General features: G+C 37.6%; 2 protein-coding genes and 1 long non-coding RNA gene across 3 annotated transcripts; 1 reads left to right on the plus strand and 2 right to left on the minus strand.

Moving 5' to 3' along the window:
- Nucleotides 1-6965: 6965 nt before the first annotated feature.
- LOC118491101 lies at nt 6966-9917 on the minus strand. The gene is made up of 3 exons (XR_004890366.1): nt 9532-9917; nt 7569-7635; nt 6966-7005 (listed from the first exon to the last, which is right to left on the minus strand). It is a non-coding gene; the product is annotated as an uncharacterized LOC118491101 (long non-coding RNA).
- Nucleotides 9918-14554: 4637 nt separating this feature from the next.
- Nucleotides 14555-15253, plus strand: LOC110933689. Its single transcript, XM_022176899.1, has 2 exons — nt 14555-15068; nt 15129-15253. Exons 1-2 carry the CDS (start codon nt 14555-14557, stop codon nt 15251-15253), a joined length of 639 nt encoding a protein of 212 aa, XP_022032591.1.
- A 7112-nt stretch (nt 15254-22365) lies between these two features.
- LOC110936857 (F-box protein SKIP19) lies at nt 22366-24828 on the minus strand. Its single transcript, XM_022179273.2, has 2 exons — nt 24399-24828; nt 22366-23350 (listed from the first exon to the last, which is right to left on the minus strand). Exons 1-2 carry the CDS (start codon nt 24728-24730, stop codon nt 22738-22740), a joined length of 945 nt encoding a protein of 314 aa, XP_022034965.1. The 5' UTR covers nt 24731-24828; the 3' UTR covers nt 22366-22737.
- Between the last annotated feature and the right edge of the window lie 2877 nt (nt 24829-27705).

Genomic DNA, 27705 nt, shown 5'->3' on the forward strand with positions numbered 1-27705 from the left:
CACAAGGGGTGTTGCAACCGTGAATGGGGGGGGGGTTCCCTTTGCTTTTCCTTCTTGAATTACTTAGTAAAAATGCTAGAGTTCTTAGTTAGATGTTTTAGGTAGTTTATAAGTATAAGTGTTTAAGTGTTTAAAGGGTGTTAAATGATCATTACTAGACCAAAATGATCCGATTAACACTAGATGACCATTAAAAAAAGATTTGATATCGTTCGGACATTTGTTTCGCATTGTTTCGGTTAGATGTTATTTGAACGCTAAGTTGCGAAACATGTGTGAATTGATGTAGTTATTGGCTCGGATATTACCCGAATGTATCCTCACATGAATTATATGTCAAATAATATTTTTACATGTCGTAAAAATATTAGAAAGCTGATTTCAGCAGAATTTCTGCGGAAAAATGTTGAAATCATCGCTTTTAGTGCTTTTCGGGCAATTTTTAGTGTTATCGGACTTCGGAAAGGATTTAAATCAAACCCTTGTATTCCTAGTTAGGGTTTAATATATATAAGATGTTGGACTTTCGTCTAAGTCCTAAAGATGTCGTTTAGATGGTTTTCTGCGGATTCTGCTTTTTCGTCAGAATACTAGTTTATTAGGTGCTTTTCTAGTAGTTTCGATGCATTGTTTAAACTGTTCCAAATGTACTTAATAAAAATGATTCATATGCATCCTAAGTAAGTATTCCTTGAGTATTCTATGTGTATGTCACGAAATAAGCAGTTCGGATGTTCAAAATGAATAAAAATGTAGCTAAAAATGTAGCTAAAATGAGTATTTTAAGTGTGAAAAGTTACCGTAAAGTGGCAGTTGTCACATTCTCCCCCTGTTATTAAGAATTTCGTCCCGAAATTCAAGCTGAGTCATCCTTTGCAGGAGTATTCTCGAACAGGCAGGGGTATTTTGGTTTTGATTTGATCTGTACGTTCCCAAATATATACGGGTCCGTGTCGAGAGTTCCAACGAATTTTAACTAATATGTTACGACTCCTTCGTATTTTCTGGACCTCTCGGTCCATGACCTTAACAGGTGCTTTATGAATTGGAGTTTGTCATCAATGTGAACTTCATCCGCCGGGATGATAACCGTTTCTTGTGTTGGACTCTTCTTAAGATTCGACACATGAAATATGTCGTGTACACTACTTAGTTCTTCTAGTAACTTCAGTTTGTAGGAAACGGTGCCAATCTTTTCTAAGATTTCAAAGGGTCCTACGTAACGGGGGTTAAGCTTTCCACATTTGCCGAAACTTGCTACGCCCTTCCAAGGTGAGACTTTCAACAAGGCCTTATCTCCGACCTCGAAAGATAATGGCTTCCGTCTCCTGTCTGCGTAGCTCTTTTATCGATCGCGAGCCGCCTTGATACTGTCTCTGATCTAAAGATTTTATCCGTAGTCTTTTGGACTAAATCCGGTCTGATTAGTTGTTTATCGCCCGCTTCCGCCCAACATAGCGGAGAGCGACACTTTCGACCATAGAGAGCTTCAAACGGTGCAGCTTGTATACTTGTATGGTAGCTGTTGTTGTAGGAAAACTCAACCAAAGGAAAATTAGTATCCCAATTGCCGCCCAAATCCATAACACACGCACGAAGCATATCTTCGAGTGTTTGGATTGTCCGTTCACTCTGGCCGTCAGTTTGTGGATGAAAAGTCGTACTTAGATTTAAATGAGATCCAAAGGCCTGTTGGAATGACTTCCAAATTCTTGACACAAAGCGATCGTCTCGGTCTGAGATGATTGAAATAGGCACTCTATGACGAGCCACTATTTCCTTGAGATACAAAGTCTATCGATGATTACTCAATCATGTCATGACTGCATGAAGTCCTGGATAACTTCGTAATGAAGTCCATCGATATTTGTTCCCATTACCAAACAGGAATCTCGGGTTGTTGTAACAAGTCTGAGGGATTTTGCTATTCGACTTTGACTTTCGCGCAAGTCAAGCATTCTCCGACATAAGTCGCGATATCACTTTTGAGGTTAGACCACCAATAGTATTCTTTCAATACTTAGGCCTATGTGCTTCCTCAACATATCATCTCGAAGGCTGCCAAAGAATGGAACCCAATTTCGACCCATAAGGTATAAAGTTCCATCTTCTTTCGGCACTAATTGTTCCTTCATGCCTTGAAGTGTTTCTGCTTGAATATGCTCTTCCTTGAGCGCTTGTGAATCATCTTCTCTAATGCTTGAACTCTCAGTGTTCTAACTCGCTCCTTGCGGCGCAAGGCGTCAGCTACAACGTTTGCCTTGCCCGGATGGTACTTTATTTCACAATCGTAGTCGTTCAACAATTCAACCCAATATCGTTGACGCATATTTAATTCTCTTTGGTTGAATATGTGTTGAAGATTTTTATGATCCGTGAAAAATAATGCATTGAGTACCATATAAATAATGTCGTCATATTTTGAAAGCGAATACCACCGTACCTAACTCGAGGTCGTGAGTGGTATAGTTATTTTCATGAACTTTCAGTTGACGTGATGCGTACGCGATAACTTTATCCCGTTGCATAAGTACGCAACCCAATCCTTGATGCGAAGCATCACAGTAAACTACGAAGTCATCGGTACCATCGGGTAGTGATAAGATTGGTGCATCGCACAACTTATCCTTGAGAAGTTGACATGATTCTTCTTGTTTCTCGATTTAGGTGAGGGAGGTTAGCGGTTGAGAAAACTTTAGAAAAATTCTCTATAAATCTCCGATAGTACCCTGCTAATCCCAAGAATTATCGGACTTCAGTTGGAGTCTTGGGCGCTCCCCAGTTCTTAATTGCTTCGATCTTGGAGGTGTCTACTTGAATGCCTTTCTTGTTCACTATCTGCCCGAGAAATTGTACTTCACGGATCCAAAACTCACATTTGTGTCTCCTTCTTGAGTAGTTCTAAAATGGTCCTCAAATGTTGCCATGCTCAGCTGCTGATCGCAAGTATATCAAAATGTCATCAATGAACACTATGACGAATTTGTCGAGATACGACTTGCACACGTGGTTCATTAAATCCATGAAGACCGCTAGTGCGTTCGTTAAACCAAAATCATAATAAGAAACTTGTAATAACCATAACGAGTTTTTTTAAAAGCCGCTTTCGGTGTGCTTTCCTCTTGAATTCGTAACTGATGATACTCCGATCGTAAGTCTATCTTAGAGTAGAAGCTTGAACCTTTAATAAACCATTTGAGTTAGTTGGAAATTCATTTGCAACATGGTTTAGAAATATGAATTTCCATTCATCGAAATGTTGTGCACTTTTGCAAACTTGTATGTCTTTCCACCCCCAAAACCTTTATAAAGATGTATATTGGTAAAGAGTGGGGGTTATGAATTCACAATATCCTTGTTCGGTCAACTACAAGGTTCAGAAGGTGCTAATCAATATGGGGATTTGGCTATGGGTGCGGTTCACGATACCAAGTCGATATGTAACTCGACTTGTCGATATGGTTATAGTCCCGGCAAGTCTTCAGGAAAGACTTCGGGAAACCCTTTTACCACTGGATTATCTGTCAACTTCGGCCCAACGGCCTTCTTGTCGACAACATGCGCCAGAAAGGCAACACAACCTTTCTGTAAGCACTTCTTTGCCTTCATGCAATTGGTTAATCCACAATGGTGTATCGTGATTCTCTCCATGATTAATAAGTGTCCCTTTGTTCAGTAGTGGTAGGCGAATGACCTTTTCATGAAAAAAAAAACTTTGGCTTGGTTATCGGATAACCAATCTATGCTAACCACTACATCGAAACTACCTAACTCAACGGTAAGAGATCAATACTGAGTCTTCGCTCGCCAAGTTCCAAGGAACATCCTCTAACAACTTTCCCTGACTCGACTAGTTTACCGTATATCGATTCTATAGAATGAGGAGACGTCTAGCTTACTTGGCTCTAGGCCAAGTACATTTGGAATTCTGTAAGGAGAGGACTTCACTCTATATTTTTCGGAACCCTATGTTTAAATGTAGGATAACCCAATCCATATGTTTAGATGTTGGATAACCCAACCATATGTTTAGATGTTGGATAACCCAACCATATGTTTAGATGTAGGATAACCGAATCCCTAATTGTAGCTAGGACAATCTCGTCCCTAGCCATGAAACTCATGTATGTGAAATATTGATATGGAGCTAAAATTGGCACCGGTATCAAATAACATGGATGTGAAATGTTGGTTGATTGGAAACGTGTCGAGTAACTACTATTTGAGTGATTGAGGTAGGGTGGGATGATGCGGTCATGCTTCGGATCTTCGAGGCTAAACCCAACATGTAACACTCAGTGTGTTTGAATTCGGGTGTTACCCAGTATGGAACAACCCTTGAGAGATCGTGAAAGCATCAAGTGTAACCAACAATATTGGCTCCAGTTATGATCGAGTTCTTTTATAAAATCATATGAAAATAGATATGAAAATCAGATGATATAAAAGAATGATGTATGGTTAAATAAATAACCAACAGAAATGTAGTGTATAAATATATCAAGTCTTGAAATAGAATATTTTGTTTTGTGTAGAAGATGTCGCGTCTTATGCAAAATGTCATGTCTTGTCTTTGTCGAATAGGTTTGAATAACACCACGATATGCAATATAATATAAGCACTTATATATAGGAAGTACCAGCGGCGTATCCACCATGCTTTTATCATATTACACACGTCTCGTTATTTACGAAAATGTCTTGTATATACTAACATCAAATGTCATGTGTAATAATGTCTTGCTTAACAGTGTCATGTATAAACCACATCTTGTGTAAAAGCAATGATTTTCAACACATAACTTTTAACTTAAACATTTGTTTCTTTTGGTGCCATGATATTTTTAATACACACTATTAAAAGAATCTAGACATATATTTGGATATATATAGTCTATCATGCACCCAAAAATGAAGAATGCAATTGGTCATGGAAACCTCAAGATCGCATTGTTCATATATGTTTAAATATATGATAATATGGATAACTGAGAAAAAAAAAATAAAAATAAAAAAAATAAATAAGTAAATAAATGATAATGTGAATAACCGCAACCAAAATGCGTAGTGCCTCTTGCGTGTATCGGTTATATGTTTTAGTGGCAAAGAAATAATTCATTGAGGAGGGAAAACCAACTAGTGGTCTTCGTCCATATAATATGTGTTCCCTACTCTATGACCTCGATCGTCCGAAGTAGAGAAAATCCTTTGTCTTATTTGTCCATGTGAAAATTATGGTAATAGTGCTTGAGTTTCACGAGCTCTAGCAAGATTATTAGAATCTCCAGAAATTTCGAATAGAATGCAATGAGGGAGTTGCAGCATGGCTCATGCCATACCATTCCTTGGGAAAAGACAAATGTCAAGCGACGAAATTTATTGTATCATTTCCAATAAATATGATAAGGTGGAATATGATAAGGTAAGGTAAGGTAAAGTAGGATAAAGTGTCATAGACACCCTGGAACCAACCCATGTTCAAGAATTTCGAGAATGTTGAGGAAAATCCACATGAGTAGCTAACAAGTTTTGTTTGTTTAAATGACTAGTCTCAAATGAATCGTGATATAGATCGAATGTTAGGTGTGAATAAATACGTGTTGTCTTCCTGTATTGTAGTGTACGGTATTGTAGGGTATTATACTAACCACCACAGTTCGTGTTCTAATAGATAAGAAAAATTGAATCTCAAGTAATAACTTAAGAATTTTGAATGAATAGTGATCATTAGCTTGGCCCGCAGAGTCCACCAGAATTCCCATGCACTACAAGTTGTTATTACGTTGGCCACCGTAATAATAAATTGCCTTGCATGGTCACCCTAGCGTTCTCTCGTACGAAGCAGCCGATCAATAAGAGAGGAAACACTGTTGTCAGTACTCGTAAAACGGTACGGCGTTAGATGAAATAGAAATGAAAAGAATCTGTAATAATAACAACTGAAGAGGCACCTTCAAGATGAGTACTTCATCTTCCTTGTAAGGACAAGAGTATATCCACCTTGATTAGTATGAGTCACAGGGATCTCGTCCCCCTAATAGAGTTGTTGTCCAAGGTTACCACCTCCGCCTCGTCGTCATTATCATGGTCAGGCATCTCAGCATTTGCAAGAAAGCAGCCGTATTTTTATGGAATTAGTTTAAGATATCACTTAGGAATCATGTTCTCCATAAGCCGCAGTAGACGTGAGGTCGATATTTTCATCGTGCGAGTAAAGAATAATAATAAAGTTTGAAGTCGAAGGTATTTTGTTCTTGCCAAGTATTTCGTACAACACATATATGAATGGCTTATATATATATAATCATATAAAATCCTATCTAACAAGGATTTCTATCTTTGCATAAGCTGAACTTGTAAACCATTTATAATGCGTAAACTGATAATGTAATGTATTGTAGGCACATAGTATGTTAATGTAATGTGTCTATTTCTCATAGACTTCACCCATGGAAATGTCCTCGCTTGATTTATGTGAAGTGAATTTTTGTTGTAGTGGACCTTGAAAAATGTTTATGCAATGAAAACCTTTTGACCTATCCAATTTTATTTATAATATGTTCAACATGAACAAGAGGTTTTCGTGAGGGGTCCCTAGTGATTGTAGACTTAGACTCGAGAAAGAATCCTGGTTCACTACAATCGATGCTCTGATACCAATCTGTCACACCCGCTCGTAGCGGAAGCGCGAGGTGTGATCTGATCGGTTCTCATTGCATAACAATATAAGTGAACATACTAAATGAATAAAAACAAGCTCCAATGCCATTGTCATAATCGTTTCAAAAGAACGCAACATAAGTTAAACGTATTGGTTACAAACCATCAAATGAAAATAAGTTGTCATTTTTTTATACATCAAAATGTAAGTCTTAAAATGTTAAGGCTTTGACCACTATATCACCGCAAAGAGGCGGTATATAACGGGCAAACCCTTCAAATGGTGGCATGGAGTCTTGATACTTGCTTTCCTTGATTGAAATGTCTGCATGGTCCACTAATTTCCTGAAATACATGTTAAGTTTGAAAACATCAACAAAAGTTGGCGAGTTCATGCAGTTTAGTTGTATGAGATGTATCTGTAAAATGTGAGTTGTATAAAATGTATCTGTAAAATGTGAGTTGTATAAAATGTATCCATAAAATGTGAGTTGTATAAAATGTATCCATAAAATGTGAGTTGTATAAAATGTATCTGTATGTAATGATGTAGTATGTAAAGCGTCAATGAAATCGTTGATCATTAATGTTTCGCGAGGACATTAATATGTGTGACGAAAAAGGAAGCAATCCAACCCTAGACGATTTTATGCCGATTCCTATCGACTGGGACACAAAAGCACTCTTCCGTATGGGTCCACGACCAAGAGTGGGGCTCGCCAAAACCCATTAGATCTAACCACTTGTACCTAGGTCCAAACTGGATTAATGGTGCTTAGATGTATAACCCTAATTCGCACATGATCTAAGGTGTTTCATTCCCTAACTTTAACATACGTTGAACATGTATTTTCCCCGATAGTTGTAAAGTTGTAAAACATTTAAATGAATAGGGGACATGAACTCACAGAATTGCGTCCGTGAATGGTAAGTAACTGTGATCTGACGTACGGTCGTCCTGAATAGTATCACCACCTACAAACGTTCTATATTTGTTAGACACTTCGGTCTTGTAATGACTTGAGTACAAGTCTTTTATCTTGAATATGTGTTAAGAATTGTATGTCTTTGTTATTCATTGAACTGTGTCTTAGATGTATTAATTGATAACTGTTTAGTGTATATATTTCGCCAAATATATATTCTTGTATCTCGTGAGTTGTATCATCGGGTCTTGTCCTCTGGATTTCGTGTCTTGTATGAATAAATTGTATAATTGTATTTTTACCAATTTATATGTCATTGGGCTTAGCCCAAGAATTCATGTTGTTGGGCCAAAATAGTGTTGGGCTTCAATAGTGTTGGGCCTAAATAGTGTTGGGCATAAATAGTGTTGGGCCTCAATAGTGTTGGGCCTAAATAGTGTTGGGCCTAAATAGTGTTGGGCCTCAATAGTGTTGGGCCTAAATAGTGTTGGGCCTCAATAGTGTTGGGCTTAAATAGTGTTGGGCCTCAATAGTGTTGGGCCTAAATAGTGTTAGGCCTCAATAGTGTTGGGCCCAAATGTTATTGGGCTTTATGTTATTGGGCCTTGGCCCATATGTTGGGTATTGGGCTTAGCCCATAAGTTTTGGTATTGGGCTTAGCCCATGTATTTATGTTAAGCCCATTTAGGATGATAAGCCCATTTGTAAAAATAGCCCATTTGTTATAAAATAAGCCCATTTGTTAAAAATAAGCCCATTCGTAAAATAGCCCATTTGTTATAAGAGAAGCCCATTTGTTAAAAATATATTCTTTCATTTTTATAAAAATTACTAAGTATAGGCTTTTTAGTTAAAAGAATACACAATAGTTTTTATAAGTTTCAAAACATTCGGATATTGTTTTCGGTGATGTGTATGTATTCGTGTCGAAAGATCGCCTAAACGTCGTAGTAACTTCCTCGGAATGGCGAGATGTTCATAGATTCGCCCGTCGTCCGTTTTGACCATAAGTTGTGTTTGAAAGCTCGGAATGTCCGTAAGGTGTTTATAAGATGTATTTAAATGTAGTCTTGTAAGACTTTAGTCGAAATGTACATTGTGTTCATTTGTATCATTGTATTCAAGTTCCTAGTTATCATAAATATAACTAATACAAACAAATGACACATAGCACATAAGTTGTTAAGTTAACTAAATATATATTTTCTCAAAAATATATATTTATATCAAACTTTGCTTTTATAAAAACTATTCTTTAAAATCTTTTTAATCTAATAAAGATTTTGTCAAAAATAATAGTTTTTGTAACTTATGATTTTTAAGAAAAACTTGGCCATATTTTATTAGAAATATGGACTTTGCCATGTTTAATAAAAACACATCTTTTTCTTATAAAATCACCACTAATCTTCTCATATTTTTCTTAATAAAAACATATGAGATTTATAACATAACTTATCAAGATGAACTCATAATCATGTAGGGTTTTGGTATGATCTTTACATATGTTTACTAGTCCAAAAATCATATTTTACTTCTAGTTTTAACAAGCTTTTCATAAAAACCCATCTTGTATGTTTTCTTTTTATAACTTGTAAAAGCATTATTTTTTGTTAACAACCTTATATACTTTAACAAAATCAAAGATCATGATCCTCCATCTAAACATTTATGTTTAACAAAACCCTTAAACATTTCCATGTACACTTGTTAGATTATGTTTTTAAACATCATCTAACAAGTTATTTTTATGCTAATCATCAAAACTAGATCAAATATGCAAGTAATCATCTTTAACTCACAACATAAACACACTTTTATATCATGATTATTATTTTGCTTCTTTATATTTTCATCTTGTTTTGTATTGTTGTTTTAGTTATAAGTTGTTCTTTAACAATAAATACATAAACAAGTATGAAAATAAAGGATTTAGAAGTCTCACTTCTAGCTCTTGGCTAGGGATGATCTAGGTGAAAATAAGAAGCAAAGAAGATGAAGATTTGATGGTTGAAAGCTCTTAGATGAATGGAAATGCTTGCTTCAACTTGTGGTTGTCTTAGATCCTCCTAAGTTCCATGAAAATGCATCTTGATCATCATGAAAGTGGCTTGAAAATGAAGATGGGGGAGGGGTGTTCTTGACCGAAAATGGGGTGTTGTTGGGAGCTTTTGGTGTTGTGAAGATAGGAGGTGAAATGCATGAATGAAAGGGTTAGAAAAAGAAGGTAACTAGTTGCTACAATGATCACATTTCACCACTTGTATCAAGTTGCAACATGAAGTAAATATCTAGATATTATTGGTAACAAGTTGAAAGAAAAGTGGGGCCCACAAGGGGTGTTGCAACCGTGAATGGGGGGGGGGGGGTTCCCTTTGCTTTTCCTTCTTGAATTACTTAGTAAAAATGCTAGAGTTCTTAGTTAGATGTTTTAGGTAGTTTATAAGTATAAGTGTTTAAGTGTTTAAAGGGTGTTAAATGATCATTACTAGACCAAAATGATCCGATTAACACTAGATGACCATTAAAAAAAGATTTGATATCGTTCGGACATTTGTTTCGCATTGTTTCGGTTAGATGTTATTTGAACGCTAAGTTGCGAAACATGTGTGAATTGATGTAGTTATTGGCTCGGATATTACCCGAATGTATCCTCACATGAATTATATGTCAAATAATATTTTTACATGTCGTAAAAATATTAGAAAGCTGATTTCAGCAGAATTTCTGCGGAAAAATGTTGAAATCATCGCTTTTAGTGCTTTTCGGGCAATTTTTAGTGTTATCGGACTTCGGAAAGGATTTAAATCAAACCCTTGTATTCCTAGTTAGGGTTTAATATATATAAGATGTTGGACTTTCGTCTAAGTCCTAAAGATGTCGTTTAGATGGTTTTCTGCGGATTCTGCTTTTTCGTCAGAATACTAGTTTATTATGTGCTTTTCTAGTAGTTTCGATGCATTGTTTAAACTGTTCCAAATGTACTTAATAAAAATGAGTCATATGCATCCTAAGTAAGTATTCCTTGAGTATTCTATGTGTATGTCACGAAATAAGCAGTTCGGATGTTCAAAATGAATAAAAATGTAGCTAAAAATGTAGCTAAAATGAGTATTTTAAGTGTGAAAAGTTACCGTAAAGTGGCAGTTGTCACAATGAACACGTATTTATGTGAGCCTGCATTTCATTTAGGCTCTAAAACTATGATATGCTCGACATAGATTTTGGCGATGATGATAAAAGTAAAAAATAGGGTGTTGTTTTGGCGTGGCAAACGTTATCCTCAAACTAATATTTGCAGCCACAACAGTGTTGTTTTGGCGTGGCAAACGTTATCCTCAAACTAATATTTGCAGGCACAACATTCGTACTATTCTGAGCCTAATTAGCGGTAAAAACAAATCGTTTAACCAAATCGTTTTACTAAATTTGAAATTTTGATTATCCAGGGAGCTGTTAAGGGTGTTTCATACATCCTTGATATATAGGTCAGGCGATGTGACTATGGAAGAATGATGTAATTAAACACTTATGGCCTCCCGGCCACAACGCGGCGGGGCTTTAAATCTAGTTACTCTTAATGTGCTATAATTTTGAGTTACATCAATGGTTTATGGTCATTTTATCATTATTTGTTGTTTTCCATGACCCAACTCATACTCCCACCCCAACTTAAAAACCATGTTTTTTTTAAATCTAAATAAATAGATCTTGAGGTCATAACATTAAACCAAAATTAAAGCAATAACTCTGGAAGTCACAAAATGAGTGGATTAAACATCAAACGAGCTACGAGAGCTTGTGGTTGTGTGACACAGGGGCGCAGCTTAAGAGGGGCCGGGGGGCGCCCGACCCTCCGAACTTTTCGCTCAGCAGTGTTATATATGTAGTTTTCGTATATTTTTTTTTGGGTATATACGTTTTCGCCCGCCCCCACGGTGACACAGTCCATATATGGGTCAAGCCTGAAACCGGCTAAGCTTTTGAGCCAAGACACAACTTACTTGATTTACACGCACCACTCCAACCAATGAAAACAATAAATTCCTTGCGGTTCGACTTTTGATTGTTAGACCATGTGTAGTGGTTTGAGCAATAATGCCCCCACCCTTGGGCGTTTTGCGCCACGTGGCAGTCCAGTCAGCATGGGGGCATTATTGGGGGTTATTGCAAAAGTGGCGTAGTGGGAATAATGCCCAATAACGCCCCTTCCAATCATTAAACAATTATTTTTTTTAATTAAAAACTTAAAATACTTCATTAAATTAAAAAAAAAATACAATACTAGAAATAAAAAAAATAAAATCCGACTAAATTAAAAAAAGGCCTTTATGGCCAATTGGATTTTAACACCTCCAACTTTGAAGAGTTGGCCGATAACACCCGCAACTAACACTTTGATCTGTGACACCCCAAACTTTTAATTTTGTTTGTCATTTCACCACTCAGTTAAAAAATGACTAACTGGGTTAGTCTTCCATCCTACATGGCATCATTAATCCTACGTGGCACCGATGACGTGGCTAAGACATGTTATAAGAAGCAAAATGTGAGGGTAGCTGGCATTGTTCATCTGTTCGTTTTGGAGGGAACGATCAAGGGTGACAGTGACCTAGCTTCTCAAAATCAACAATCCATCAAGTTTAAACACCGATCAAGGTAAGATTTCACATGAACTAGTAGATTATGCAATGGGGGAAACGATTAATGTTATGCTTTGGTATGGTGGTTACATTGAGTTAGGTTTTGGTGTACCACAGTATGTTGGGGGTGAATCTAGGTTGATTAAAGTTGATGTAGACCACATTTCATACTTTGAGCTAGCAGATTATGCATTGGAAACGAAATGCTATAAATCAAGGAACTTTCATATGTATGGGTTGGATGCGGATGATGGTGAAATTAGGCATTTTCGTGATGATAGAGATGTGTTGGAGTTGGTTAAGAAGGTTTTTAATTGGAGTGAAACATTTATGGAAGTATTTGTTCAAGAACGTCAATTGAGTGCACCTGAAGCCCACTCCAGTTCTACGCCAATTAAACCTGATACCCAGCCCAACCTTGTTACCCAGCCCAACCCTGTTACCCAGCCCAGTAACCCTGTTACCCAGCCCAGTAAACCTGAAGCCCAATCCAGTAAACTAAAAGCCCAATCTTCTAGGGTTTCCCCTGGATGTAGTTCTAACTCAATAGGTAAGCAAGCAGACAAGGACAGTGAAGATAGTGAGTTCATCGTGCAAGATGAAGAGTCAAATTCTGATGATGAAGATTATGATGAACTAGTTGAGACCAGTGATGAAAAGGAAGCTGCAGATGATGTACTTGGATTAGAGTTAGACAAAGAGGATGTTGAGTGGATACAGTCACAACATGCAGTTAGAGAGGCAACCAAGATACATTTGGAAGCCAAAAAGAAAGTGCTTGATCAGGTAGTACATGAAAGACAAACAGAGGGTAATTTGCACGAAACAGAGGGTAATTTGCATGAAACTGAGGGTAATTTGCATGAAACTGAAGAGGCAAGGGTAGATGGAAACAGTAGTTACGAGGAATCTGACGGGGACATTTTAACACCTGGTGATAGTGAGGATGATGATATCAGGGGCAAGAAGTACAAGGAAGTAGTCCCATCTGTAGGTGAACATACAAATTGGAAGAAATTTATTTGGAGGGTGGGAATAAGGTTTGCATTAAGGGAGGCCTTTAAAGAGGCAGTGAGGCAGTACTCAGTAGCTAATGGTAGGAACTTGTACTTTGCAAAGAGCGAAAAGACTGCATGTGGCCGTATTGTTGTCAGTTGTGTTAAAGGGTGTTCATTCTTTATACATTGTTCACTTCAATAAAGGGAAAGAGTGTTACTTGGTAAAGAGAGTGAAACATACACATACCTGCCAAAGAAACATGGTAAAGAATAGACAGCTAACTGCAATGTTCATAGCTTATGAGTTCCTGCAAGTGTTTAAATCCAAGCCCAACTGGTCGGCTAAGGAAATCGTATTGGTTGTGAAACATAAGTATAAAGTAATAATCACCAAGTGGCTGGCCTACAAGGCTAAAGCATGTGCCCATAAGAAACTTCATGGATCAATGAGGGATCATTATAGCAAAATTGGTGCATACATGGAGATTTTGAAAAAAGTAAACCCAACATCAACATTTGTGCTTGTTACTGCACCACCAGGTTTCATTAACTTAGATCCCACAGCCACATGTGAAACTTTTTTCAGACTCTTTGTGTGTTTTGATGGTGTGAAAAGAGGATTTCTAGCTGGATGTAGGAAGGTCTTGTGTCTAGATGGTTGTTTTCTAAAGACCTTCCTAGGAGGGATGTTGTTAACTGCAGTTGGCAGAGATGCTAATGATCAGATGTATCCATTGGCATGGGCAGTTGTAGATGGTGAAAATAACGATAGCTGGGAATGGTTTATGGAAGAGCTCAGGAAGTGTTTGGGTGTAAGTGATGGTGGTGAGGCATGGACATTCATCTCAGATCAACAAAAGGTAGTAGCCATTGTCAATTATTACAATGAACAATTATCTTCTGCTGTAATGTCTAAGTTTAATAATCATTTATCTGCAGGGTCTTTTAAATGTTGTGGCACTTATTTGGCCAAGAGCAGAGCACAGAAACTGTGTAAGGCACATCTATGCAAATTGGCACAAGAATTTTAAGGATGAGGAGCTCAAGGAATTGTATTGGAAAGCTGCAAGAGCATACTGTGAACCTGATTACCTCCAAGCCATTGATGAAATGAGAGCCATAAACCAGGATGCAGTAGAGGCAATCTTAAAGCAGGATCCCAAAGCATTTAACAGGTACTACTTGAAAACTCACACTAAATGTGATGTCATAGTAAACAACATGGCAGAAACATTTAATGGTTATATCATAACTGCAAGGTCAAAGCATGTTATATACATGCTAGAGGACATTAATCATGAGTAGGTTAGTCATCAAAAGAACTGAAATGGAAGCCAAAGATGTGCTCATTTGCCCCAATATCCAGGAGAAACTTGATTTCTCAAAAGATGCAGCCTTTAGGTGTGAGGTATACCCCTCATCTTATCAGGTTTTTCAAGTTAAAGATGTTGATGATGTTAAAGTTGACTTGGAAAATAAGACTTGCACATGTAGAAAGTGGCAATTAAGGGGGTATCCTTGTAAGCATGTGTGTGCTGTGGCTGGATTTTTGCATAAGAATGCTGAGGATTATGTTGACCCATGTTACCACAAAGAAACATACATGAGAACTTATGAGTACTCAATCCCACCATTGCCTAGTGAAAAGTTTTGGCCGAAGGTTGATTATCCAATGGATCCACCTCCAATCAAAAAGGCACCAGGTAGGCCTAAGAAAAACAGAAAGAGGGACCCTCATGAGGATCCCAAGAAACCAGGCAAACTGACTAAGCATGGGGTCGTAATGACATGTGGGATTTGTGGAGAAAGAGGTCACAACAAGAGAAAATGCACGGTTAAAGGTGAACTCAATATATTCAGTTGGTTTATTGATTATATGATTGTTTCGTAAATTTGTTTAGTGTTAACAGATTCTCAAAATGCGGCAGAAATCGGAAGGAAAAAAGCAAGTAAAAGGGGAAGGCTAACTAAAAGAGGAAGGCCAAGTAAAAGGGGAAGACCAACGGAGAAGGCTGCAGTTAGTTAATATATTATGAATGGTTAATCTTTTGTTGGTTGTGTAATGACTATGTAAACTTATGACTATGTAAACTTATGACTGCTGTGCTGAATCTTTTAAATGGTTAAACTGGTTAAACACATTCTGCAGTTAACTTATATCTGCACATGTATGGTCACAGGGGTAGAATGGTCACTTGTTTTGGTCTGCAGTGCTGAATCTTATGTCTGCAGTTAACTTAAACTCATTCTGCAGTTAACTTATGTCTGCACACTTGTTTTGGTCTGCATATATGGTCACAGGGGTATAATGGTCATTCTGCATACTCTGCACAATTGTTTTGGTCTGCATATATGGTCACAGGGGTATAATGGTCATTCTGCATACTCTGCGCAATTGTTTTGGTCTGCATATATGGTCATAGGGGTATATGGTCATTCTGCATATTCTGCACACTTATTTTGGTTTGCACATGTGGTTTCAAATGGTCAAATGGTCTGCACACTTGTTTTAGTCTGCATATATAGTAGTTGTTTCAAACTCTGCTGTATTGTTTTGGTCTGCACATGTGGTTTCAAATGGTCAAATGGTCTGCACACTTGTTTCGGTAGTTGTTTACTTGTTTCAAAGTCAAAGTCTCTTGTGGCCTGCAAATGGTCTAATGGTCTGCACATATGGTACAAATTAAAGACATCAAAGCCCAACTTCACTACATTCATTCATGTGTTCAAAGAACGTACAATCAAAAACAAGTTAAATTCGATACACTACGTAAAACAACATGGCAATGATAACAAACAAACTAAACACAAACTGCTGCTTCAACATGAATTCTTTCACACAAATTTGTCGTTTCAACATATTGTTCTCTTGAGATAGCAAGTTGTTCCGCAATTGAAAATTATATTCATTCCCGGTCATAGCATCACTTCTTGTAACTGCACTTGAGCTGCAAGTTGAATGAACTTCGAATAATTTGTCGAAATCTTTTTTCCACATAAAGAACTTGCAGTCGTCTCGCTACAAACCAACATCATGTCGTCAGTTCAAAAACAAGTTAAATTCAATACATGGATACACAGGACTTACCGGCCATTGTGAGCAACCGTAAAATTCAGCACCACATCAAACACTTCTCCTTCCTGCTACGCGAATAACAGCTCTGATCTCGTGATGACAATACAACTTCCCATCCATGTCCACCTTGAATATTTTAGGGATTCGGTTGGTATTACATGAAGAGTTGGAAGAAGTAGACATGTCGACCAGCCAATAAGTTGAAGGTTTGCTCTGATCTCGTGATGAGCAAATTAGGGAGCAAATTAGGGTTTGGATTTGGGTCGATTCATGCGTATGAGTAATTTAGGGTTTCCCTTGTTTGTGCAAGGTTAAAATCGAAGAAGAAGATGGGTTTTATACCATGAATGTGCCACATCTGCAATTATAGTCCACGTAGGATGCCATGTAGGATGGAAGACTAACTTAGTTAGTCATTTTTTAACTGAGTGGTGAAATGACAAACAAAATTAAAAGTTTGGGGTGTCACAAATCAAAGTGTTAGTTGCGGGTGTTATCGGCCAACTCTTCAAAGTTAGAGGTGTTAAAATCCAATTGGCCAAAAAAAATACATTAGTTTTCGTCTTTACTTTCTTCACCCTCGCCAACTTCGTCTTCCTCGTCCTCCGTTTCTTCTTCACCCTCAGGTGGTACATACCGAACCGACCGTGCGTGTTGTACCAAATCAACCGTTAACGCGGAATGGTACGGTTCGTAACGCTACTCTCGCGCGTTATTCACTCTTTCGTCCATTGACGCCTGTGGATGCTCGTCTTGAACGGCTTCTGGCACATAATTCTGGCATATCGCATTTCCTTCGTCTTCCAAAATCATGTTGTGCATGATTATACAAGCGTACATAGCGTCTCTCATTTTTTGCTTGGTCCATGCACGACAAGGATTTCTCAAATATTGTCAGTGTTGTTTAAGAACCCCAAAGCATCTCTCAATGTCTTTTCGTGAAGACTCTTGAACCTTTTTAAAGTATGCTCTTTTTTCATCAATAGGATCACTAAACGTCTTCACAAAAATCGAATACCTACGATAAATTCTGTCACACAAATAATATCCATGAGGGTAGTAGTTTCCATTTGCGTAAAACGACGCTTTTGGAGCTTTGCCAGAAATCCACTCCTCTAACAACGGAGATTGTTCAAAAACATTTATATCATTGCAAGACCCAACCACGCCAAAGTAAGCCGACCAAACCCAAAGGTCCTGTGAGGCAACCGCCTGAAGAATAACAGTGGGTCCTTTTTGGTCACCCCGTGTGTGTTGGCCTCGCCATGCGGTCGGGCAGTTATCCCAACGCCAATGCATGCAATCCAAGCTCCTGATCATACCAGGCAAACCATGCTCCGCCGAATGTACCTCATAGATCTTTTGAAGGTCGTCCCATGTGGGCGTTCTAAGATAACGCACACCATACAAATCAATAATACCTTTATAAAAGAGTAAATTACAAGTTTTGTCCTTTATGTTTACACCAAATTGCAGGCGCTGTCCTTTAGCGCAAAAGTTGACAAGTTTTGTACTTAATGTTCCAAAATCTTGCACATTATGTCCTTTAGGCCAAACCCAGTTAGATTTTTTGGTTAAATCTGATCATGTGCCTTGCACATGAGGGCATTATTATCTTTTCATATCTTCAAGGACTATTATGTATAACAACTAATATTAAGGGGCTATTGTGTTAAAAATAAAAACATATAGTAAAAACTCTCTCTCTCCCCCTCCCTCACTCACTCTCTCTCTTTCTTCTCTCTCCATTTGCAGATGAATAGGGTTTTGCCGTAGCCATCCTAATCCCTATTAGGGTTCAGTCGCCGGCCATTGATATTCTCCAAGTTTCTGCCGCCGGTCATTGATATTGTGCAAGTTTCTATCGCCGGCCATTGATATTCTGCAAGTTTCTGCTGCCGGAAGAAGGAATTGATCGCCGACTAGGGTTTCTGTCACCTAGTCGTCAACGATATGTGGTTAGAGTATGTTTTCTCAAAAGGTGTCACTATCACTAGCAGTCTTTAGAGCCAATCTTGAATTAGCCGAAAGAGGGTTCTGCAGAAGGATCGGCGGTGGTTTCTCGTCCTAAGGAGCTGGCCGTAGCGGCGGAGGACCTAGGGGTAGATGACGGTCATAGTTGTAGCACCACCACCGCAGTGGCGGTGGTGGTGAATGGTGGTGTTGGTGACGGAGGTTATATATATATATATATATATATAGTTAAAATAATAATAATATTTAAGTTATTTTGTTTTATTTTTTAAATACTATTAAATAAATGGGGTAAAAAGACTAAAATGCCCTTGGATGACCAGATTTAACCAAAAAATATAACTGAGTTTGGCCTAAAAGACATAACGTGCAAGATTTTGAAACATTAAGTACAAAAATTGTCAACTTTTTCGCTAAATGACAGCGCCTGCAATTTGGTGTAAACATATAAAGAACAAAACTTGTAATTTACTCTTTATAAAAAAAATACACAAACATAAGCTTCAAAAAAAATTGTAAACATTATAGTAAAGTATAGGAATTGTACCGCGACAAAAATGCTCCAAGGTGTCTTGCGTTGTTTTCTCGCCCATTTTTAGATACTCGTCGTTGATGTCGGTTGTGTTTCCATAAGCAAGGATTCGTAGCGCCGATGTACACTTTTGGATACCGGTAAATCCAAGTGCCCCTCTCGCATCCGCTTTTTGTTTAAAATAATCATAGTTGGCTTCCAAGTCGTCAACTATGCGTAGAAACAACCGCTTACGCATTCGGAAACGACGCCTAAAAATCTGGTTCGAAAATGTCGGCGCCTCATCAAAATAATCTTTCATCAAACGATCGTATACCGCGCGTCGGTCTCGTTCAATATAACCTCTTTTATTTTTTTTCTGGTTCGGGGCGGCGACAATGCTTCACATATCTCACCGCTAGTTGACAAGCACTCGTAACCGCCTCTTGCTCGACCTCCTCATTGGTGGAATCATTGACATCCGCAAAAAACTCTTTGTAGTAAAAATTTACCATGGATGAAGAACTAGGGGAATCTATCAATTTTTATAAAATGGTAGTGTTTTTGAGAAAGTTATGGTTAAATTTGAAGGAGTTTATATATATATATATATATATATATATATATATATATATATATATATATATATATATAGGGAGCCGCTAGAATGAGAACCACCTCGAGTTGTAAGAACCGCGAGAACTACACCCCACGGAGCGCCGTTCGCCGCGATTTTTTTTTTTACAAGTAGATGTGTGCATTATAAACACGGCCGTAAAAAATCACGGCGAACGGCGCTCCGTGAGGTGTACTTTTTTACACCTCAAGTTTGGTGAAAAAAAAAGAAAAAAGAAAAAAAATTAAAAAACACCAAACTTGAGGTGTAAAAAAGTACACCCCACGGAGCGCCGTTCGCCGTGATTTTTTACGGCCGTGTTTATAATGCACACATCTACTTGTAAAAAAAAATCGCGGCGAACGGCGCTCCGTGGGGTGTAGTTCTCGCGGTTCTTACAACTCGGGGTGGTTCTCATTCTAGCAGCCCCCTATATATATATATATATATATATATATATATATATATATATATATATATATATATAATGTAAGTATCTATAGAAAACCCACTTTAATTTAGAAAACCCGGGAAACTCAAAGCTCCCGATGTTTTTTTCTTTTGAAAAAAATTACACATGTTATATGCATGTTTTTAAGGGTTTTGGGCAAAAAAAAATCAAAAAAGCGCCGAGTAATTATTTTTTAAAAAAATAAACAAGTTTTGGTGTAAAACATGTTACAAATATGTCAGATGAATGTAACATGTGTTACACCAAAACTTGTTTATTTTTTTAAAAAAATATCTACTCGGCGCTTTTTTGATTTTTTTTGCCCAAAACCCTTAAAAACATGCATATAACATGTGTAAATTTTTTCAAAACAAAAAAACATCGGGAGCTTTGAGTTTCCCGGGTTTTCTAAATTAAAGTGGGTTTTCTATACATCCTTCCCTTATATATATATATATATATATATAGGTAAAAGGTTAAAAAAAATCAAAGTAGTGTAAGATTAAATATTTTATTTATATATTTAATCTGGTAGCCATCATTATCATTTATATAATATGGATCAAAATATATTAAAACCTATAATAAATTAGTTGGTAATTGTTGATGGGCCATATTACCCTAATTAACTAATTGGGTTTCCCCTTGGGTGTATATAAGGAGATTACTAGAGAGGGATTAGGGTTAGACCCTCATAACATCACACTAAAATCGCCCCTCCTCTCTCTCCATTACTACGAGTTCTTCAACCCTAAAGAACTCGGTACTACCATCAAGAAGATACATCCTAAAGGGGAACCAGACCAATCTGACGAACATGACGTCTACTTCCCTCTCTGGTGTGGTGACTGGTTAATCAGGTACACACCTCTTATTTTATTGTTCATGATTGAATTTACATCATTAGGGTTTATGTTTTACCCATGTTCTTATGATATAATCAACAAGTAGCCGTTGCTGGTTTGTGATTGGTCAGTCAACATCACTCGCATCGTGTTTGAAAGAACGCCAATCGAATTTTTTTGTCGAAAAACGCCTGAAAACGCCGGCATGTAATGGGATCGGGGCGTAAAAAAAACGCCCCACTACGGACGGTCTTAAAGGAGTTAGCTTTTAATTTCACGTTTAACCAAAAAGTATACAATCGATGAGCAAAATAATAAATAAGTTATACCACTATATATGTTCAATAAAATTTTATTTTTTCTTATTTTTCATGATAAAATGATGACTTTAACGATTAGCATCACTGTAAATTAATGACGATATTGATATTTGGTTATAAAATTTGTAAGTTATTCGGACTTCACTGTTTTTATCATCTTTCACGATCAAATATTCAAATCTTTGTCATCTTTCACATACATGAACAAGTAAGTGCTAGGTGAGTCAAAATTTGAACTCTTACATGTTATCTTTGCCTATTTGGCGTTACAAATCAAATTAGACATAATCAACCATTCATTCACCAACGGAATTTTCGTCTATTGATACCAAGGTGTTGGATAAGGCAGCGGCGGAACTAGCTCAAAAATTTAGGGGTATCCTAATTTTTTTTTTATTTTTTAGACCAGGGGTAACCTTTATATAACGGAGACGAAGTTGCGGGTTATTTTTACACTACGGAAACGGAGTTAAGGGGTATTTTTACACTACAGAGACGGGGTTGAGGAGTAGCCTGTGTTACCCCTACTAACATTGTAAGTCCGCCACTGGGATAAGGCTCTATCTTTCCAAGTGGCGACGGATAGGGTTCAATCTTTGTGGATGACAAATAGGTGTAATTTAGTTCTAGAATTAGAGTGTTTGAGTTTCCGATCTAAAAAGAAAAAAAAAACATTTTATTTAAATTCCAAAATTCATTGTGAGATCATGATTTTAGCATTAGGGGTTTCTAAATAGTTTAACTGGGATAAAAAACTGTCCAACCCTAGCTCGTTTACACCTATACCAAAATGAATAAATCTAGACATGTTTTGACTAACTACACGACACTCATAGTGCCACCAAAAAGTCGATCTCTCATCGATAAGAAAAGGAAGTCGTGTTGACCTGTCGTGTTGACATGGGTTCAACCCCATTACACATAGATCATGTTTACTTAGCGCATTACACATCCAAACCGTAGATTATGGAATATGTACGTGAAATTTGTTGGAATGCCTTGTTAACGAAGAACGGTATAGAGGCAATGAAGAGTATAGAGTCCAACATTATGCAATTGAGCTTGATTATACCAGAATGGGCTGAAGATCTACCCGTTGATAGGGCTTGACATCTGGGCTTCAAACCCAGGTAAGTCTGGTCCACTGGGCCTCATCCAGCCCACAACCACATTTTTTTTAAATAAAGGAGAGGCAACACGACCCGATTCACCAATTTGTTATACTAACATTATTATGGTGCCTAGTGCAGTAGGGCCCTGGTCTGAGTTGCTATATTTTGATGTCTAGAAAAAAAGGATCGTAACACACAACTTTAAACACAATATCATCCTTCTATACCATCTATAAACACATCTGCGATGATCATAAAATAAACTGAATAAAAACGTACCCTCTATGTTCGGATTACACAAATAGTAAATACCCCCCCTACATATTTATAAAACAACCAACATGGTATCACGATGAATATGAATACGCGACATGATCCAAATGTGTTATTCGGATCGAGTATTCAACAACTAGCTTATCAGGGTCACCTAATTCTGAATCCAAATAAGCCGAATAGGCGAATAACAAACCACTCTAGCCAATATCACCCACCAAAGCTCCACACCAACTAACTCATGTAAACCAACAGAAGGCACAAACGTTAATAACATAAAATACTTCATGGCAGTTCAACAACAGCTGTCATGTTTATGTAAGATTAATCTCTCAATCGTAATAATCATAATCATCCTCTTCAGAGATGACACTGCCACCAGAGAATTCATAGTCTTCTTCATAGAATTCGTCTTCTGAAAAGTCATCCGCATCAGAATACCCGGATGAATACATATCATCAATGTCGTCATAAGCATGAGCTCGAACAATAAATCCACAGTTCTTTGTTGAGTCATTAGGATGCTTAAATTCTTTAATCCGTTCTACGCATAATTTTCCTAAATTTCCAGCACCAAGGTTAAGGTTAAAACACCTGCGAACATCAAGGAATTCGAGGTGAGGGCAGCCATGTAAAATGGCTTGGAGACCTTCGTTGGTCATTTTGTTTCCAAATAACTGCAAATGGCGTAACTCAGGCATGTTATTCGCAATTGCAAAAGCATCACCGTCAAATTCGATATGGGGTCGGCTGAACTCTTTGTTTAACTTGAAGGATTTCAGATGAGGGCAATTTTGTCCAATCACTTCAATGTCTTCTACATTGATAGAGGTGTAGTAAAGGTGAAGTTGTTCCAGTTGTGGTAGCTTCTTAACCGCGTTACTCAACCCGCTGCTTGTAACATTGTAGCAGTTTGACAAGCAGAGACATTTCAGCTTATTTGAGCTGTGCACAAGAGTTCAGCATTTTAACTTTGAAGCCACAGATAAACAATACAGTACAACTATTATGTAAAACTTAAAATTCATCTGATAATCATCAAGAAAACGCATCAAGAACAGTACTAAATTATCAACTAACAACTTTTAACGTGCGAATGATACAAATAACTAGAATAATTATGTTTATACTAGAGTAATTATTATTACGCTACAGTTTTAAAGTGGAGTATATCAATCACTCTAGTTCATTTTGTTGTATTGTAATAACAAAATAAGCGTATAGTAAATATTATTACGCTACTTACCCTAGTTAACTACAATTACTCTAGTTATCCATACCATTCACAAGTAGTATTTACCAAGCCATTCTTCATCTCAAGTGCGAGTTCAATCACATTATATAGCGTATGTTCCAAACGCTAGACGTAATCTGAAAAAGAGTTAACTGCCATTTTCGTCCCTGTGGTTTGGTGGAAAATGCCACTTCAGTCAAAAAAAAAAAAAAAAAAAAATTGCGTCAGTTCCGTCCTCAACATTTTTGAAACGTGGCACTTCTGTCCAAAAAGATAACGTGCCGTTAAAAACGTTGAGGACGGAACTGACGCAAGGCGTTATCTTTTTGGACTGAAGTGACACGTTTCAAAAATGTTAAGGACGGAAGTGGCGCAATTTTTTCTTGGACTGAAGTAGCATTTTCCACCAAACCACGTGAACGAAAATGGCAGTTAACTCTCTAAAAAATTAACAGTATAACAAAACGAACCTAAAGTAATTATTATTACGCTACTTAATCTAGTTAACTATAATTACTCTAGTTATCGGTGCGGTATCATTCGATATTCTTCACCTAAGTGTGAGTTCAATCACATTACACTGCCAATATTCCAAACACTACACCTAATCTAACAAATTAACAGTTCCTACAGCAAATTTAATAACCTACAATTTAAACCTAAAAATCAAAAACCGTCTAGATATCAAAATCAACTGCAATCGATAACAATTATGTACTTAACAAACAAAATAACAATCGAAAAGAAACAGAATCGTACAATTTCGAAATGTGATCAAGCAAATCATCGGTGCAAAACCACTCGAGATTAACATCAATCAATTCACCACAACTCCGATCGATTGCGTGCTTAGTAAGTTTCTCGAGATCGAAATCCGAATCCGGATCCGATTCGAGCATGTTGATGACCTTCCACATCGCCGGATCCTTGCAGATTTTGCGCCAAGTTGTGCATACTTTTTGTGCGCTGTTGAGGACTTCTACAGCGTCTAATCGTTGAAGTATCATTGACATCAGTTCGTGTGGCATTTGCAGCCAGTTTGGAGTTTGCTCCGCCGCTGACGGTGGCTCTGTGGCGGAAGTGGACGCCATGGTAACGGTGGTTCACCGGTTTTTAGATGTTACAATGAGCGACGTGTGGGTACAAAAGTCTTATTTCTATTGGAAAACAAGTAAGTTGCAAAAATAGTCCCTCAACTTTGGTGCGTGGTTTTTTAGATAGATATCTATTGAAAAATAAAAGCTTCAGTTCGGTTATTGCCTAAAACCGAAATCATAACCGTACACTTCGGTTATCAAAAAATCATAACCGTTTGGTTTCGGTTAATGCAGTTTCGGTTAATTGGTTATGTTCGGTTAATGCGGTTTCGGTTCGGTTATAGGTCAGGATTTTTTATCGTTTCTAAAGTTAGGCTTTAAATGTTTGAGTTATGCAAAATTCATGCACAAAAAATAAGGACACACTTAAAGTTTGTAGAATTATCAATTATATTTCACTATCACATGCATATTGAATTCCAAAACAAAAGTAACACGTGTAGACACGTGTTATGTGGAAGCATACATATGAACACAAAGTGGCTAGAGTTTTAAATTCAATGAGGTTGGGTCATGGTTAAAAGACTTAAACACTTCACCAAAAAAAACATATAGATTGGGCCATGGTTAAACACTTAAACACTAACTTAAAAACCTATGGTCCTATGGATTCGGCCATGTTTAAAATATTCGGTTCGGTTGAGTTATTTGCGGTTATGAAAATAAGAATAACCATAACCGAATGATGTACTGCAAAGTACATATGTTTATAGTGTATATTTCGGTCAATTTTCAGTCGTTTAGAGTCTAGTTTAGGTTAGAACTGCGATACTGCTGACGTTAAGCTTTGATTTCAGGTCCCGTAGCTTAAAGTGTTTAAAAACGAGCAAAACCGAGCAGTTTGGAAGAAAATCGGGATTCGTACGCGCGTCGGGAAGAGCCGGAAGCTGATAAGAATAAAAAATAAAAAAAATATATAATGGAGGCGTCGCGTGACGCGACCCCCCCCTAGGCGTCACGCGAGGGGTGTGAAATCCGGAGGAAATTAGGGTTTTTGTTGGATTGAAGAAAAAGAAACCGAACACAACTCTGAATACGAATCAAGAAACCCTAGGACGAATTTCGGAGGTGATTTTGAGCATTCTGGAGTATTTTGCCGAACGGGAATCATCCGGTTGAAGCTTGGATCGTGAGAGTGAAGATCTTTCGGGTTTTATCTCCCGGTGTTCCTTATTTTCGCGTTTTCAATACTTTATGATGAATTCTTGTTTTGAACTTGTTTTGTTTGATTTGAACAACATGTTTCTTGGCTAAACTTAGATACTACCTAGATTTGATGAAGGTTTAATTTATGTTTGGATCTTTTAACGGTTTTTATTGAATTGATTATGGATTTACTTTGAAAGTAAAGTGTTCTAGATTTTTCTGATTTGGTGCGTGTGCGTATTTACTTTTGATTGTGGATTGTTTGCTGTTTCACATAGATTTTAGTGACGGTCTTTATCACATAATAGATCTGTGTTGATTATTTGCATCCTTGCGGGTTCGGGTAATTTTTGGGTAAATCGGCCGATAGCCTTAGAAACAGTAATTAAAATACAATTAGAAGTAAATATTCTGCTTAACTTGTCGCTGAGAGGCTCGGGTTAGTTATTAGGTCGCGGTGCAATATATAGCTAATTTAGATTTTGAGAGAAGTCGACAATAGTTCCCTCATTGCAGTTGTGTCTAGTAAACCAAGTCAGAACCTAGAATTGCCTTAGATTGTCGCGCTGAGAGGTAGATAGTCGTAATAGGGCACTTTTAGAGTCGTTAGAGGACTGAGAGGAAATCTAACAGTCGGTAATCATAACAGCCTTGTAGGGTTTCCTAGGTTTCTTCCTGAGAAGGGTCGGGAAGTCTTAGCATTGAAATACCTTAAGGTTTAGTACTTTACGATCCCGGCTCCATACAACAATAAAACCGTTAGAAGTCCATTCGTAGTTAAACTGGATTCAAGTCTAGGTAGTCCTTAATTTCATCTGAATTAAAACCCTAGTCTTCATTCGTACTTTAGTTTAATTTCATTTTAAGTATAATTTTAGGATTTTAGTAAACCCCCCCCCCCCCAAACACATCATCTGTTTGATCGTGTCAGTGTCTAGTCTAAGTTTAGTCGTTAACGTAATTCATTAGAGTCCTTGTGGGTTCGACATCCGGACTTACTTTTCTGTGCTAGAGTCGACCGGTACACTTGCCGGTGAGTAGTTTAGTCAAGTTAAAAAGTCTAGATTTTTATTACTTGAGTCTTAATTTAGGGTAATTTTAGTTTAATTAGTTGAACTACTTTTTCCACATCAAGTTTTTGGCGCCGTTGCCGGGGACTCTTGGCAATTGCGTTAACTGCTTTGTTTGGATTTCAACTAATATCGTTACGTGTTTTTTGTGTGTTTGTGAGTCGTAGGAGTCCAAGTACTTTTTGTGTCTTTTTTCGTATTTCTTTGAGTCTTTTATTGGAGTTGACTTACTTGTTTTATTCTTGGTTTTGCAGTTCATGCCCCACACGCGTTCGCAGGGACCAGTGAAGCCACCAATTGACAAGTCTTCCTTCTCCACACCAATCCCTCAGGTTCGAAAACCCCCAACTTCATCTTCAGCCCTTTCTGACTCTACACTTCCATCTAAACCACCGAACTACGACTTCACCCCGAAGTCATCACCCCATAATTCCCCATCACCCTCCCGTCACCATAGTCCACCACCAGTTCACCAAATGGCCGAAAACCAAACTGTCCACCAGCGTTCCACCGCGGGTTTTACCGCAAACTCACCCATCACTGTCACACCCCCAAAATCCACACGCGGAGTACCACCGCTTGGGAGCGTGACATGACCAGGATCAAGCCATCAATCATATCAACATAACATTTAATAATAATAAAAGTCATTAAAGTAGTTCGTCATGACATGATCGATGTTTCAAAACCAAGCATTGTTTAAGTAGCGGAAGCATTGTCGTAAACCCAAGTTAAAAATACTGAAATGTCATA

This window comes from Helianthus annuus, chromosome 4, assembly GCF_002127325.2.
Source record: "Helianthus annuus cultivar XRQ/B chromosome 4, HanXRQr2.0-SUNRISE, whole genome shotgun sequence".
NCBI classification, from domain to species: Eukaryota; Viridiplantae; Streptophyta; class Magnoliopsida; order Asterales; family Asteraceae; genus Helianthus; species Helianthus annuus.